Genomic DNA, 17,500 nt, shown 5'->3' with positions numbered 1-17,500 from the left:
GATTCCCTTCTTTTCTTTTCAAGTCTGCAACTTACACCGTAAGCACCGACAAGCAGGACAACTTGGAGGAAAGATACCTTTTGCTTATATATATGCTCTAGTATGTGTTAGTATAAGTTAGTAATAGTATATTATGTGTTAGTATGTGTTAGTATATGTGTGTTAGTATATGTGTTAGTAATGTATATATGTTAGTATATATGTGCTATTAACTCCTGAACAGTTAGTTTTTGACGTGATGATGATTCTTTGTTTGTTTGTTTTGCTCAGTCATGCACACATCCAAAGACCCCTCCCCTCTTTTGTCTTACAGATTAGCAACAATCAATGGAAAGACACACACACACACACACACACACACACACACACACACACACACACACACACACACACACACACACACACACACACACACACACACACACACACACACACACACACACACACACACACACACACACGCGCGCATAATAGCTTGAAACACTAATTTGTTCCCCTGCCAATCAAAATGCTCAATCAGAGATCGCCAGATGGCAGCAGCCATTACTGACCAGATGCACTTTATTGACTATAGTTGCACTTTTTTACCAGCTGCGAGCTGGTCAATATTAGCTTGTGAAAGTCCCGACAGGAGATCGACAGGAGATAATTTTCTGCTGAGCCTGCTCTGTCACCAGTTGTGGCAACACCGGTTGCCAAGCCTGCATATTTCCAGCCTAACGTGGATTCATTCACAGTTACTTTGCCTGGTTTGGTTTTTGGATGCTGCTTAGCTTATTTCTGTCATATGGGTCCTTTTTTTTACATATATATATTTTTATCCCACAATTTTGTAACCCATTTTTCACCCCTGTGTCAATCATCTAATGATCTAGTGATCCTGGGCTCTACACACCCTCCACCAACCTAGTCCCCATATATGGGGGACAAGGGGAGACCAACCTAGTCCCCATATATGGGGGACAAGGGGAGACCAACCTTGTCCCCATATATGGGGGACAAGGGGAGACCAACCTAGTCCCCATATATGGGGGACAAGGGGAGACCAGCCTAGTCCCCATATATGGGGGACAAGGGGAGACCAACCTAGTCCCCATATATGGGGGACAAGGGGAGACCAACCTGGTCCCCATATATGGGGGACAAGGGGAGACCAACCTAGTCCCCATATATGGGGGACAAGGGGAGACCAACCTAGTCCCCATATATGGGGGACAAGGGGAGACCAACCTGCTTCCTTCATGCCTGAGTGTCCCAAGTTGCTGCTAATAATTTCCAAACAACATCGACTCAAGCAGAGAATCCGGTGCACTTCTTTCTTCTCTCTTTGGAATTCTAACTTTATAACTAAACTTTATAATAACTAAACTAATTTCCTGACCTCCAACTTGTCAGTAAATGATTAATGCATGTACTGTCAACATGGAGGTCATTCAGGTCACGGTTTCTCAACTAGTGGAAAGAAAGATCAATCCTAAATAAATAAATGCTCATGCAGGGACCACATGACACCTCCTCCCCCCCGTCCTCTATTTGTCAAGCAGGGTTAAGGCCTATTCATAGTCTGGATTTTCTGTGGTGAGGTGACCACCGCTCCGGTGGTGAGCTGACCACCGGAGCTGAAATAACGTTGAGTAAAAACAGAGAGAAGGGCTGGAGCGGTGGCGGTGGTTTGCTCTTAACCGCGGCTCGTGACGTCATGTTGTAGTTCGGTGGTCACCCCACCACCGTAAAACCAGACTATGTATGAGCCTTTAGGCACTGACTGGGTCCCATTTTTAGTCTTTTTATTACTTTGGTATGACCCGGCCGGGGATCGAACCCCGACCTCCACGATCTCAGGGCGGAGACTCTAACCCACGAGGCCACTGAGCTGGTCAAAAATACATACACTTAAGACCAGTGGCGTGCACAGATAGACACTAGGGGGTGCTAGAGCACCCCCTGCCCTTTTGGCGATGTGCTCTTAAAAAAAAATATATATATTATATATATATATATATATATTATTATTTTTTTTCCCCCCTAATTTGTACTGTTTGGACCATGCGGTGACATTGATCAATTCTTGATAAAAAACGCTTCTACTATATTATTTAGGCCCCCCACAATCTAAAGCTATGTTTCTATGTCAGTGGTTCTTCGATAAAAAAAAATATATATATAGCAGACCTACAAGCTCGTAGCGCGCCTGTCAAGGATGCAGACAGAGTTGATATGAACCCAGGAGCAAAGTCACAACAAACTAGAGTAGAATAATAAAGTATTTAATAAAGAATTACGAGATATCTTACACAGGGGAATGCAGGTAGGAATCAGGCATGAATCAGAATGACATCAAAGTCAACACAGGAACAGGCAGGACATCTGTGACACAGGTTATGAACTGACAATGAGTGTTTGTACTGAGTCCAGTTATATAGTGAGCAGGTTGATTGGAGAAGTGTTCACTGCTGTGCTGATGAGGTAGTTGAAGACAGGTGTGTAAATGGAACTGTGTGAACTGGGTGTGCTGGAATGGGATATGGGAGTGGCCAGTGTGGAGTCACAGACTGAGGGAGAGACAGAATGTGACAGCGCCACTCGGTGGCGCGCTACGAGCTTGTAGATCTGCTATTTTTCAATAGCTAAAGCATGCCACATAATGCTGACACCAAAATGGGTTCCCGCCCCAAAATGGGTTAAGGCAACCAATCTTTCTCTGGGTGTCTGAATTCCTGTTCTATATAGAAGTGTCTATTTGTATGTCTCTAAATGTTTTGATGAATTGAACAAGGTGGACCCTCTTGGCTGTGGCCGAGGCTCCAGGGATACCGAGTTTAAATTAAATTGGTGTGAAATCCTTTTTGTTTGTGTTTTCAGGAAGTGGTGAAGACTGCGTGTATGTAATGTGACCAATCGTCTGACGGCTGTTCTGATGACATCAGTCCGTCAACATGCAGGCTGACAGCAGGTACGTGTGATGGAGTGAAATGTAGTGAAACCTTAAGCATGCGCATATACCCTCTATTAACATTGCTTGACAGCAGTTTTCTTCCATCGGTGAAACGTCCCTTTAAGCAAGGCATAATCAATAGGGATTATTGGGTCATTATTGAGGAAATGAATCCCTTGATCAGGGTGATTGGAAATGGTTCGTTTCTCAATAATGTCCTGCCCCTTATTGATTATCCCAGGATGTCATTGCTTACGGTCAGGAAAGTATAATCCATAATTAATAGTAACGCGTTGCGCCGTCCAGTGCAATGCTTGGCCTCGGACAGCAGAGCTCCAAGCGTTGATGACATAGAATTAGGGCGATTATGAAACTATGACCGATGTCCGATCAACGATTATCTGCAGTGTCAAATCTGTCGGTACCAATACTGACCCACTAAAGATATTATACAGAAGACCACAATGGAAACAAGCCTATAGACGCTATAGCGGCTTATTGGCCCAAAGCCTGTTGATAATAAAGTATCACATCAATCAATAAATAGCCTGTACTATTTTCCAAGTTCTGTTTTCACTACTGAATGAGATTGATGAGATGAGAGTACACACATTAAATGTAGATTTATTTTATTTGATTTAATCCATTCTGACCTGAGATCAGATTCTATAAATGTCTTCTACATCCTGACAGTTTTCTGATAAAGCTGTGTTTCTATGTCAGTCGTTCTTCGATTATTCAAAAAATAGCAGACCTTCAAGCTCATAGCGCGCCACTCGGTGGCGCGCTATGAGCTTGTAGATCTGCTATTTTTCAATAGCTAAAGCATAACATGATGCTAACACCAAAATGGGTTAATGCTTTGGCCATGTCTCGCGACCCCCGCCACTGCCCCCGGCCCCCTCCTCACCACCAATACAAACCCACTGCAAAAAGAACCTTAATATTAGAGACAGTAGAGCGTCGCAGTCCCTCCCCCTTTCAGAACAACGAGTGGCCCAGGAAATGAATCCCATTTTTCCCATAGGCATTTCTTCTTATTAAGTATTTATTTAAAGACGGTTACGCCGCGGACAAAGCCAACTCGGATCGTGACAAATCATGACAATGAACACAATGTTTTGGGGCCGATCAAATCATTAGAAAGAAGAAAATAAAGGCAGGAGACACAACACTATTTGTTTTGTTTTTCTTCTTATAAATTATTTGATCGGCCCCAAAACATTGTGTTCATTGTCATGATTTGTCACGATCCGAGTGGTCTTTGTCCGCGGCGTAACCGTCTTTAAATAAATACTTTAAGAAAAGCCTATGGGAAAAATGCATTGGGATTAATTTCCTGGGCCACTCGTTGTTCTGAAAGGGGGAGGGACTGCGACACAGTAAATAAATAGTATTAAATACTGAAACCAGATATAATCATTAGGGAAGGTGTATGAATGCATGTACTATGTGTATTATAATGTAAACTCTACATTTCCATTTTCCTGCCATTCAGTTGCAAAAAAAAGGAAAATCATAATTGTAACGATATGAAATGGAAATTATGTAGCCCCTCTTTTTCTTGTGTCTTCTTCGCTAAATACACAATGTACAAAATATAAACAGACATAATAAATAAATATAAATAAACATAGGCTAGTACATACAGTATCCAGACATACACTATACTGCCTCCCCCTGGCCAGCCGGGGCGCCTGATGGAGGGGAAAGGAACTGGTCTCTATACAGCCTCCTCCTGGCCAGCCGGGGCGCCTGATGGAGGGGAAAGGAACTGGTCTCTATACTGCCTCCCCCTGGCCAGCCGGGGCGCCTGATGGAGGGGAAAGGAACTGGTCTCTATACTGCCTCCCCCTGGCCAGCCGGGGCGCCTGATGGAGGGGAAAGGAACTGGTCTCTATACTGCCTCCCCCTGGCCAGCCGGGGCGCCTGATGGAGGGGAAAGGAACTGGTCTCTATACTGCCTCCCCCTGGCCAGCCGGGGCGCCTGATGGAGGGGAAAGGAACTGGTCTCTATACTGCCTCCCCCTGGCCAGCCGGGGCGCCTGATGGAGGGGAAAGGAACTGGTCTCTATACTGCCTCCCCCTGGCCAGCCGGGGCGCCTGATGGAGGGGAAAGGAACTGGTCTCTATACTGCCTCCCCCTGGCCAGCCGGGGCGCCTGATGGAGGGGAATGGAACTGGTTGGAATAACGTGTTCCTTCCACGCGCTACGACGTCCAACCAGGGAAACTCCCCCCTGTCAGGTGGAAAGGAGCAACTTGGACACTCAGGCATGAAGGAAGCATGAGTTCAAGTCCGTTGCTCTCCCCTTGTCCCCCATATATGGGGACTAGGTTGGTCTCCCCTTGTCCCTCATATATGGGGACTAGGTTGGTCTCCCCTTGTCCCCCATATATGGGGACTAGGTTGGTCTCCCCTTGTCCCCCATATATGGGGACTAGGTTGGTCTCCCCTTGTCCCCCATATATGGGGACTAGGTTGGTCTCCCCTTGTCCCCCATATATGGGGACTAGGTTGGTCTCCCCTTGTCCCCCATATATGGGGACTAGGTTGGTCTCCCCTTGTCCCCCATATATGGGGACTAGGTTGCTCTCCCCTTGTCCCCCATATATGGGGACTAGGTTGGTCTCCCCTTGTCCCCCATATATGGGGACTAGGTTGCTCTCCCCTTGTCCCCCCATATATGGGCCTCATGGCTCTGCAAGGCTACCAGAAGAAAACCCAACATGAAAACATGACCAACGCTGTCTGTGAGTGTGAACCATATAAACATACAACTGAAACAGGGACGGTCAGTATTGAACCATATAAACATACAACTGAACACTGATGGTCAGTATTGAACCATATAAACATACAACTGAAACAGGGACGGTCAGTATTGAACCATATAAACATACAACTGAACATTGATGGTCAGTATTGAACCATAGAAACATAGAACTGAACATTGATTGATTGACTTTGAAAGATTCCATTGAGAAGTTTCAAAAGGATCATCTTAGATGTTCAGTCCAACACCTGCACATGTCTGGCTATAGTACATATATGTACATATATAGTACATATATGTACTATAGCCTATGTTTAGGCCTATATATTTATTCATGTCTGGATAGATTGATGTACAAGTACACCCCCTGGATATGACGCTAGTATGTCGCAGGGACTTACACTTGATGCTGAGTGCCAAGCAGGGAGGCATTGGGTCCCATTTTTACAGTCTTTGGTATGACCCGGCCGGGGGAATCGAACCCCTGACCTCCCAGTCTCAGGGCGGACACTCTAACCACAAGGCCACTGAGCTATGTCTAATGTTAGATTAGATATAGCAGGTTAACCTTTGAGAAGCCTCGATCTGCTTAAAATGTCAACAACCCGTTTAAAATGTCAACAAACCTTTAGCTGCCCTACAAGGAACTACGCAAATTGACGCAACCAGACGTGCCATCCCATAATATGTCCTGTCTGTATACATGTATACAGACGTGCCATCCCATAATATGTCCTGTCTGTATACATGTATACAGACGTGCCATCCCATAATATGTCCTGTCTGTATACATGTATATATGTATACATGTCACTGTGTCAATGTTTGCCACGTCAGGAGAACATAATCTGGACAATCTGTTGAACAAAGGTTGAAAGACCAGTTTTTGCAAAAGTGGCAAAGTGAACTCAATAGTATGACACCATGTGACACCTATGTTGAATACAAACAAGAGTTCAGACTAGAAAAATACCTTCTATGTGAAAACCGTAAGTATAGACAGGCTATTTGCAACCTTAGGCTAAACAACACAATAAGTATAGACAGGCTATTTGCAACCTTAGGCTAAACAACACAATAAGTATAGACAGGCTATTTGCAACCTTAGGCTAAACAACACAATAAGTATAGACAGGCTATTTGCAACCTTAGGCTAAACAACACAATAAGTATAGACAGGCTATTTGCAACCTTAGGCTAAACAACACAATAAGTATAGACAGGCTATTTGCAACCTTAGGCTAAACAACACAATAAGTATAGACAGGCTATTTGCAACCTTAGGCTAAACAACACAATAAGTATAGACAGGCTATTTGCAACCTTAGACTAAACAACACAATAAGTATAGACAGGCTATTTGCAACCTTAGGCTAAACAACACAATAAGTATAGACAGGCTATTTGCAACCTTAGGCTAAACAACACAATAAGTATAGACAGGCTATTTGCAACCTTAGGCTAAACAACACAATAAGTATAGACAGGCTATTTGCAACCTTAGGCTAAACAACACAATAAGTATAGACAGGCTATTTGCAACCTTAGGCTAAACAACACAATAAGTATAGACAGGCTATTTGCAACCTTAGGCTAAACAACACAAGAATCCCAAAGGTCATCCGTAGATATAAAGGATTGGAAAGAAGTCAGAGGATTTGTAACCTAATGTAATGAAGACAGAATTGGAGATGAGTATCATTGTTTTGTTGGAATGTAAGAATACTGGCATTATGAATTTCAGGCAAAAATACCTGCCACTTTATTTTTTTTATGTTTAACCCATTCTGACCTGAGATCAGATTCATACGAGGTTTCCGCTGGACACACACTGGTCTGATTGACCCATTCTGACCTGAGATCAGATTCATACGAGGTTTCCGCTGGACACACACTGGTCTGATTGACCCATTCTGACCTGAGATCAGATTCTAAAAAATGTCAGTCGTTCTTCGATTGTTCAAAAATAGCAGACCTACAAGCTCGTATCGCGCCACTCGGTGGCGCAATATGAGCTTGTAGATCTGCTATTTTTCAATAGATAAAGCATAACATGATGCTAACACCAACATGGGTGCCCGGTCAGAATGGGTTAAACTTATTGCATTACTAAAATCTGACAAACAAAAAGTAATCTATAAATTGGGTGCTTTTCTGAAAAATGTTCTTCCACTGTATAAATAGGGAAAGCCTTCCGATATGTCTATATTTATCATGTAATCTGTAATGTATTGTATACTTTCGATTGTATACTTTTATGAATCTGTGCTCCAAACCATGTGATCATGGTCGTGAGTTAAATAAATGATGATTGAATAAACACGCATAATATTAGAACAATAATTATAGTTTCCTCTCAGTTGTTTATTTGGTCTATAATTTATATATTGATAGATGGATAAACTTACATGTATAGGGTTTAATTAAACCCATTCTGGGCGGGCACCCATTTTGGTGTCAGCATCATGTCATGCTTTAGCTATTTAAAAATAGCAGACCTACAAGCTCATAGCGCGCCACCGAGTGGCGCGCTACGAGCTTGTAGGTCTGCTATTTTTTTTTAAATCGAAGAACCACTGACATAGAAACACAGGCTTTATCAGAAAACTGTCATTTTCAAACAGACATTTTTAGAATCTGACCTCAGGTCAGAAGGGGTTAAGATAACGGCAACGTGTAGCGGTAAAGTACATTGTGTCTTTGTTTACGTGGCTGTCATGTCATGTTGGATATGGCATAACGTGTAGCGGTAAAGTACATTGTGTCTTTGTTTACATGGCTGTCATGTCATGTTGGATATGGCATAACGTGTAGCTGTAAAGTACATTGTGTGTCTTTGTTTACATGGCTGTCATGTCATGTTGGATATGGCATAACGTGTAGCGGTAAAGTACATTGTGTCATTGTTTACGTGGCTGTCATGTCATGTTGGATATGGCATAACGTTTAGCTGTAAAGTACATTGTGTCATTGTTTACGTGGCTGTCATGTCATGTTGGATATGGCATAACGTTTAGCTGTAAAGTACATTGTGTGTCTTTGTTTACATGGCTGTCATGTCATGTTGGATATGGCATAACGTTTAGCTGTAAAGTACATTGTGTCTTTGTTTACGTGGCTGTCATGTCATGTTGGATATGGCATAACGTGTAGCGGTAAAGTACATTGTGTCATTGTTTACGTGGCTGTCATGTCATGTTGGATATGGCATAACGTTTAGCTGTAAAGTACATTGTGTCATTGTTTACATGGCTGTCATGTCATGTTGGATATGGCATAACGTGTAGCGGTAAAGTACATTGTGTGTCATTGTTTACGTGGCTGTCATGTCATGTTGGATATGGCATAACGTGTAGCTGTAAAGTACATTGTGTCTTTGTTTACGTGGCTGTCATGTCATGTTGGATATGGCATAACGTGTAGCGGTAAAGTACATTGTGTCTTTGTTTACATGGCTGTCATGTCATGTTGGATTTGGCATAACGTGTAGCGGTAAAGTACATTGTGTCTTTGTTTACGTGGCTGTCATGTCATGTTGGATATGGCATAACGTTTAGCGGTAAAGTACATTGTGTCTTTGTTTACGTGGCTGTCATGTCATGTTGGATATGGCATAACGTTTAGCGGTAAAGTACATTGTGTCATTGTTTACATGGCTGTCATGTCATGTTGGATATGGCATAACGTGTAGCGGTAAAGTACATTGTGTGTCTTTGTTTACATGGCTGTCATGTCATGTTGGATATGGCATAACGTGTAGCTGTAAAGTACATTGTGTCTTTGTTTACGTGGCTGTCATGTCATGTTGGATATGGCATAACGTTTAGCGGTAAAGTACATTGTGTGTCTTTGTTTACATGGCTGTCATGTCATGTTGGATATGGCATAACGTGTAGCTGTAAAGTACATTGTGTCTTTGTTTACGTGGCTGTCATGTCATGTTGGATATGGCATAACGTTTAAGTGTTAATGTGACTTAACGTGTGTTCATTTATTTCACAGCTGTGTCAGCGTCAGGATTCTTCTGGTTCTCCTGCTGTTGGACTCAGGTGAGACCACAGACCATCAATGAATCACAGACCATACACGATCAATGGATCAATGAATCACAGACCATACACGATCAATGGATCCATTAATCACAGACCATACATGATCAATGGATCAATGAATCACAGACCATACACGATCAATGGATCAATGAATCACAGACCATACGTGATCAATGGATCAATGAATCACAGACCATACATGATCAATGGATCAATGAATCACAGACCATACATGATCAATGGATCAATGAATCACAGACCATACATGATCAATGGATCAATGAATCACAGACCATACATGATCAATGGATCAATGAATCACAGACCATACATGATCAATGGATCAATGAATCACAGACCATACATGATCAATGGATCAATGAATCACAGACCATACATGATCAATGGATCCATTAATCACAGACCATACATGATCAATGAATCAATGAATCACAGACCATACATGATCAAAGAATCAATGAATCACAGACCATACACGATCAATGAATCCATTAATCACAGACCATACATGATCAATGGATCAATTAATGACATCATAACAGTCTACAGAACAGGTTGGGTTCATAGCACCCCTCTGTGGACGGTTTAAGACCTGCACGTTCACAATTCTAAATAAAGAAATACATACAATAATATTAGTTATTATTTTATTTTATTTTATTATTATTTTATTTTTTTATCCCACGATTTTGTACCCCATTTTTTCACCCCTGTGTCAATTATTATCTAATGTGATCCTGGGCTCTACACACCAAAAACATTAAAAAACAAGCAGTAATGCAATACAGTGAGGACATGAATAACAAAACATTAAAAGATCAATTAAAAGCAATGTTGTAGAAGTGGGTCTTGAGCTGAGCTTTAAAAATGTCTACAGAGGCTGCCTGACGAAGGTACAGTGGGAGCTTGTTCCATGCCGACGGCCCGTAGAAGCAAAAAGCTGTATTTTTTAGTTGCCATTTTTTTAGGCAAAGCGAGCAGGCCGGCGGTGGAAGACCTTAGGGGGCGGTTTGGGACATATTTAGGCAGGCAGTCATGTAGGTAGGAAGGTGCGACACCATTGAGAGCTTTATAGACAAGTAAAATAATTTTAAAATCAATCCTAAAAACAACCGGAAGCCAGTGCAGTGATGCCAAAACTGGAGTAATATGTTCTCTCATCTTAGTTCTAGTTAAAACTCTGGCTGCTGCATTTTGGACAAGTTGTAATCCAGTATGAGGATCCGGTATTATTATTATTATTTATTTAGGCCTTGATGTACAGTATACTGTATGTCATGTGACAACACACTCGTTACTAACGGACACATAGCAGCACCAAGACAGAGTTCACGCTATACATGTTTTATTATTTATGAGTTTATGTTTGACTGTAACTACAGTAACTACAGTACAGTCAAACACTTGTAGTCCAAAAATGATATCACCTTGCGGTCTTGTGTCCCATTCAGGTCCTGGGTATTCAATTCATAATCATGACGTGAGAAATGACAACAAAATTCAAATCATCATAAAAAAGTTATAATAATAATAATAATAATAATAATAATAATAATAAAGATATGTCCAGGTTGTGGAAAAAGAAGAGATAGAGATATACTTTATTAGTCTCCCGAGGAAGAAATGTGTCTTAGACAGTTGCCAGTTCGAACCCGGGCTCCCCCAGAGTTACTGTCGAAGTGTCCTTGAGCAAGACACTGAACCCCTAATTGCTCCCGATGTGCTAGTTGGTGCCTTGCATGGTTTCCGCTGCCATCGGTGTATGAATGTGTGTGTGAATGGGTGAATGTAATGCACAATCTATGTAAAGGTGTGTGAATGTGTGTGTGAATGGGTGAATGTAATGCACAGTCTATGTAAAGGTGTGTGAATGGGTGAATGTAATGCACAGTCTATGTAAAGGTGTGTAAATGTGTGTGTGCTGAAAGGTGGGTTGTCAGGCCTGTTCTAAAGGACTCAGAGAGGGGGGAGGGGGGGGGGGTCTGAGGGGGGGAGGGGGGGGGGCATTCCACACTGCGGTGGCAGTGTTTGTTTTGACAGTGGGAGGTAGCAGAGATCAATGTTATTACTTCCTGGCTGTTGTGTTGCTCCCTTTGTGAGGTAGTCAGGTATGTGCTGGTACAGAGTAGCCTGGGTAAACCACTCCTTGTCCAGCAGGGGGAGGTGTTGCTCCCTTTGTGAGGTAGTCAGGTATGTGCTGGTACAGAGTAGCCTGGGTAAACCACTCCTTGTCCAGCAGGGGGAGGTGTTGCTCCCTTTGTGAGGTAGTCAGGTATGTGCTGGTACAGATTAGCCTGGGTAAACCCCTCCTTGTCCAGCAGGGGGAGGTGTTGCTCCCTTTGTGAGGTAGTCAGGTATGTGCTGGTACAGATTAGCCTGGGTAAACCCCTCCTTGTCCAGCAGGGGGAGGTGTTGCTCCCTTTGTGAGGTAGTCAGGTATGTGCTGGGACAGATTAGCCTGGGTAAACCCCTCCTTGTCCAGCAGGGGGAGGTGTTGCTCCCTTTGTGAGGTAGTCAGGTATGTGCTGGTACAGATTAGCCTGGGTAAACCCCTCCTTGTCCAGCAGGGGGAGGTGTTGCTCCCTTTGTGAGGTAGTCAGGTATGTGCTGGTACAGATTAGCCTGGGTAAACCCCTCCTTGTCCAGCAGGGGGAGGTGTTGCTCCCTTTGTGAGGTAGTCAGGTATGTGCTGGTACAGATTAGCCTGGGTAAACCCCTCCTTGTCCAGCAGGGGGAGGTGTTGCTCCCTTTGTGAGGTAGTCAGGTATGTGCTGGTACAGATTAGCCTGGGTAAACCCCTCCTTGTCCAGCAGGGGGAGGTGTTGCTCCCTTTGTGAGGTAGTCAGGTATGTGCTGGGACAGATTAGCCTGGGTAAACCCCTCCTTGTCCAGCAGGGGGAGTGTGTTTACCCAGGCTCGGTACAGACAGAGGGCATTAGAGGCAAAGCTGCATTTACTATTTTAAATCCCAACTTGTATTTCTTAACTTTCTACCCGGAGCCAAACATACACTATCAAACTGGGTCATCAATGGGCCCCCAGGCCGAGAAGTAGTCGAATTACTTTGTTTTGTCTTTAGTTTGTCTTTGTCTTTAGTGACATATATACTGTAGATGTTTGAGAAGCAGGAGGTGGAAGCAGAGTCAAAAAGAAAGAAAGAAAGGTACTATGTTTACCCAGGGTAACTGGACTAAGAAAAAGAAAGGTACTATGTTTACCCAGGGTAACTGGACTAAGGAAAGGAAAGGTACCATGTTTACCCAGGGTAACTGAACTAAGGAAAGGAAAGGTACTATGTTTACCCAGGGTAACTGAACTAAGGAAAGGAAAGGTACTATGTTTACCCAGGGTAACTGGACTAAGGAAAGGAAAGGTAGTATGTTTACCCAGGGTAACTGGACTAAGGAAAGGAAAGGTACTATGTTTACCCAGGGTAACTGGACTAAGGAAAGGAAAGGTACTATGTTTACCCAGGGTAACTGGACTAAGGAAAGGAAAGGTACTATGTTTACCCAGGGTAACTGGACTAAGGAAAGGAAAGGTACTATGTTTACCCTGCAGGGTAACTGGACTAAGGAAAGGAAAGGTACTATGTTTACCCAGGGTAACTGGACTAAGGAAAGGAAAGGTACTATGTTTACCCTGCAGGGTAACTGGACTAAGGAAAGGAAAGGTACTATGTTTACCCAGGGTAACTGGACTAAGGAAAGGAAAGGTACTATGTTTACCCAGGGTAACTGGACTAAGGAAAGGAAAGGTACTATGTTTACCCCCTCCCAGTGAGCTGTGGCGTCCCACAAGGAAGCATACTAGGGCCTTTACTGTTCCTAATATATGTTAATGACATGACTTCAGCTTGTGACTGCAACTTGTTCCTGTTCGCAGATGACTCAGCACTGCTGGTCTCGGACAGGAACAAACTGCAGGTTGAAAAGACCCTCAGCTCTGAACTCGGTAGAATCTGCACCTGGCTCGCTGATAACAAACTATCCTTACACCTGGGAAAAACTGAATCCATCCTCTTCGGATCAAATAGTAATCTCAGCAAGGCAGATGGCTTCTTGGTTAGAGTGGGTGACAATATTATCACACGAAAAGATCAAATTACCTACCTAGGTTCCATCCTGGAGGCCAATCTTTCCGGTGATAAGATGGCCACCAACGTAATCAAAAAAGTCAATCAAAGAACAAGATTCCTTTACAGGATCTCCTCACTGGTCAGCAAAAACACCTTGAAGACCTTAACAGGAGCCCTCGTACAAGGTTTCTTTGACTATGCATCCACCTCTTGGTACCACAGCACCTCAAAGGCCCTTAAAACAAGGCTCCAGACCTCCCAAAACAAACTGGTCAGGCTCCTACTTGGCCTCACCCCCCGAACCCACCTCACCCCTGCCCACTTTGACAGGCTGGGATGGCTTAGGGTCGTCGACAGAGTACAGCATCTTGCAATGGGTCTGGTCCACAAGATTCGATACACCACCAAGATACCCATGTACCTGTCTAAATACTTCCTTAATGTAAACGAAGTCCACACCCACAACACCAGAGGGAGTGCAACAAACCATGTACAACCCAGATTCGGCACAAACAAGGGACTAAATTCTTTTCGCTCCTATGCCACCAAAATGTGGAACGCCCTACCAACAGTCATTAAGACATGTTAATCCCTTGACTCCTTCAAAACCGCTCTCAAAGGGCACCTACGGATGGCTGCAATTCGAAACTGGCCTCTGTAAAATCTGAATCCCCCCCACCCCCCCCACCCCATTTTCCCTCACTGTATATTGTATCTTTTCCCTTTTTTGCTTCCCATATGATGAATTTAGCTACATAGAAATGTCTATTTGTATGTCTCTAAATGTTTGTATGTCTTTAAATGTTTTGATGAATTGAACAATGTGGACCCTGTTGTAAACAAGTGTAATGCTTAATTGGGTCGTCCACTCACAGTTGACAGTCTTTGTATTGAGTTTGTGCTTAAAATGTACTGTAAATTCTACAAACTGTTAATAAATATTTCAATCAATCAATCAACCCAGGGTAACTGGACTAAGGAAAGGAAATGTACTATGTTTACCCAGGGTAACTGGACTAAGGAAAGGAAATGTACTATGTTTACCCAGGGTAACTGGACTAAGGAAAGGAAAGGAAAGGTACTATGTTGTTTACCCAGGGTAACTGGACTAAGGAAAGGAAAGGTACTATGTTTACCCAGGGTAACTGGACTAAGGAAAGGAAAGGTACTATGTTTACCCAGGGAAAGGAAAGGAAAGGTACCATGTTTACCCAGGATAACTAGACTAAGCTCAAGAACTTGTTCAAAGCAAGCAGAGTCACCCCGGTGCTTGCCCGTTTTCCCCAGTGAGGGGGATAACTTTGTAATATGCTATTGGCTGTTTGTATTCTTTTTGGAAAAATATAAAAAGATACTCCTGTGGAAAGGCTTATTATTTTACTCATATTTACCCTATAAACAATTTAGTATTATTTAGTATATTATGTAAGGTTTTGCCCACTTAAATGGTACCTCGTCAGATAATCCCCACATATCCTACAACAACTTCTGTGAACAGACTTCACTGTATAGTATAGCTTTTCATAAATTATATTTGTACTTAGGCTGTTCTGCTGTCATGAAAGTTTACAGTTAGAGAAACTCAAAGTCTAGCCGTCTGCTGTCCAGCCTCTCCCACCCCTCACTGGGGAAAACTCTGGGAGGAAAACAGAAACGGGGTGAGTTGTCTTGTTACCGTCAAAGCAGGGCTGATTCAGAGCTACAGATACAATTTACAATTTAGGCATTTAGCAGACGCTCTTAATCCAGAGCGACTTACATTAACCCATTCTGAACGGGAATCCATTTTGGTGTTAGCATCATGTCGTGCTTTAGCTATTGAAAAATAGCAGATCTACAAGCTCATATCGCGCCACCGAGTGGCGCGCTATGAGCTTGTAGGTCTGCTATTTTTGAAAAATCGAAGAACGACTGACATTTTTAGAATCTGATCTCCGGTCAGAATGGGTTCATCAGACCAGTGTGTGTCCAGTGGAAACCTCGTATGAATCTGATCTCAGGTCAGAATGGATTAAGAGCGTCTGCTAAATGCCAAAAATTGTAAATTGTAGATTGTAGATAGAGTCCTGAGAGCACTTTAGTTGACAAGAGGGCATCCTGCCCACCCGACAGCTATGTGTGTGTGTGTGTGTGTGTGTGTGTGTGTGTGTGTGTGTGTGTGTGTGTGTGTGTGTGCGTGTGCGTGTGCGTGTGCGTGTGCGTGTGCGTGTGCGTGTGCGTGTGCGTGTGCGTGTGTGTGTGTGTGTGTGCGTGCGTGTGCGTGTGCGCGTGTGTTGCAGTGCATGTTCAGGACCGGATCAGTGCGTATGCGGGTTCAGAGGTTCTGCTGAACTGTTCCTACGCCGCGTCGTCGTCGTCAAACCTCAACGTGTTCTGGCGCTACCGAGACACCTACAACCTGGTGGACATCATCAACGGCGGAGCGGACCTGTCGGACCAGGACCCGCGCTTCCGGGGCCGGGTCGTCACGTCTCCCGGGCGCTACGCGGACGGGGACTTCTCTGTGCGTCTGACGGACGTCCGTCTGAACGACGCCGGGCCCTACAACTGTGACATTCCCAGGGTCGACTACCAACAGAAACTGCTGCTCACTGTCACAGGTAGGGGGTGTGTGTGTGTGTGTGTGTGTGTGTGTGTGTGTGTGTGTGTGTGTGTGTGTGTGTGTGTGTGTGTGTGTGTGTGTGTGTGTGTGTGTGTGTGTTCGCACACGAGCAGTGTTGGGAAAGTTTTTTTTTTTTAATGAACTAGTTCAGTTCACAGTTCAACATTTTAAAAATTAACTAAAGTTCAGTTATTTTTTTTCATTCTTTTTTTTTTAGTTATTGTGTTGCCCATAGCCATATCAAATAAAAAAAACTAAATTGACAACTTTTACAATATCTCCATTACCATTATCCAAATTAATTCCTTATATATATATATATATATACTGTATATATATATATATTATTATATTATTATTATTATTATTTTTACAAAAATTGCTCTTTTGCAATGTGAAATGCCACCGAATACTTAATTATTTTCCATGTCTATATATGGGCACATTTATTGTGAAGGCAAAGGTTTCTGAATGTTCTCAGTTATTTTCAGCATGCGGAGATGCATCTGCATGCTGAAAATAACTGATCTACAAGCTCACAACGCGGACGCGATGCGTTGTGAGCTTGCAGTACGTTCAGTTCACCCAAAATATGAACGAGTTTGTGAACGCTCGTTCTTTGAGCGCGTTCGGGGACAACACAACACTGCACACAAGAACACACTAAACCCAAGCGTTTAGGTTATAAACTGTTTTAAACACATATTTGTAACACTTTTTAAACGTGTCACAGTGTTTAGATTATAAACAGAAGAATCGCCTGTAACACTTTTTAAACACATAAACGTGTTTAGTTTTTACAATCAAAGTCAGTCATATTATAGGTGTTTAGAATTTGAACACTAGGGGGTTGATTTAGGACTTCTATTTTACTTACTTCTATATTACTAATCTAATTACAGTATTATGATCTGGGGGCGTGTGGTATGTCATATTGCAATTTTGGGCATGTTAAGAAGCGCTTTTGACACCCCGCGGAGTGCGCAAAACGGCCTTGAATTAGTCATGGGTGTGTTTAAGGCGTGTTTGAGACGTA

General features: G+C 43.1%; 1 protein-coding gene across 1 annotated transcript in view; it reads left to right on the top strand.

Annotated features, from left to right (window-relative positions):
* Positions 1–2,872: 2,872 nt before the first annotated feature.
* LOC310876399 (estrogen-related receptor gamma-like) overlaps positions 2,873–17,500 on the top strand; it is a gene marked incomplete at its 3' end in the record, with an annotated part of 21,600 nt that continues 6,972 nt past the window's right edge. The window contains exons 1-3 of the mRNA XM_083789929.1: positions 2,873–2,953; positions 9,714–9,760; positions 16,142–16,462. Coding sequence (XP_083646055.1) covers positions 2,937–2,953; positions 9,714–9,760; positions 16,142–16,462 — 385 coding nt within the window. The 5' untranslated portion in view covers positions 2,873–2,936. The remainder of the gene's footprint in view (positions 2,954–9,713; positions 9,761–16,141; positions 16,463–17,500) is intronic.

Source organism: Protomyctophum parallelum (genome assembly GCF_964188405.1).
Source record: "Protomyctophum parallelum genome assembly, chromosome: 19".
In the NCBI taxonomy this organism is placed as follows: domain Eukaryota; kingdom Metazoa; phylum Chordata; class Actinopteri; order Myctophiformes; family Myctophidae; genus Protomyctophum; species Protomyctophum parallelum.
The sequence above is the reverse complement of the archived record's forward strand: the minus strand, read 5'-3'. Positions and strand labels throughout refer to the sequence as shown.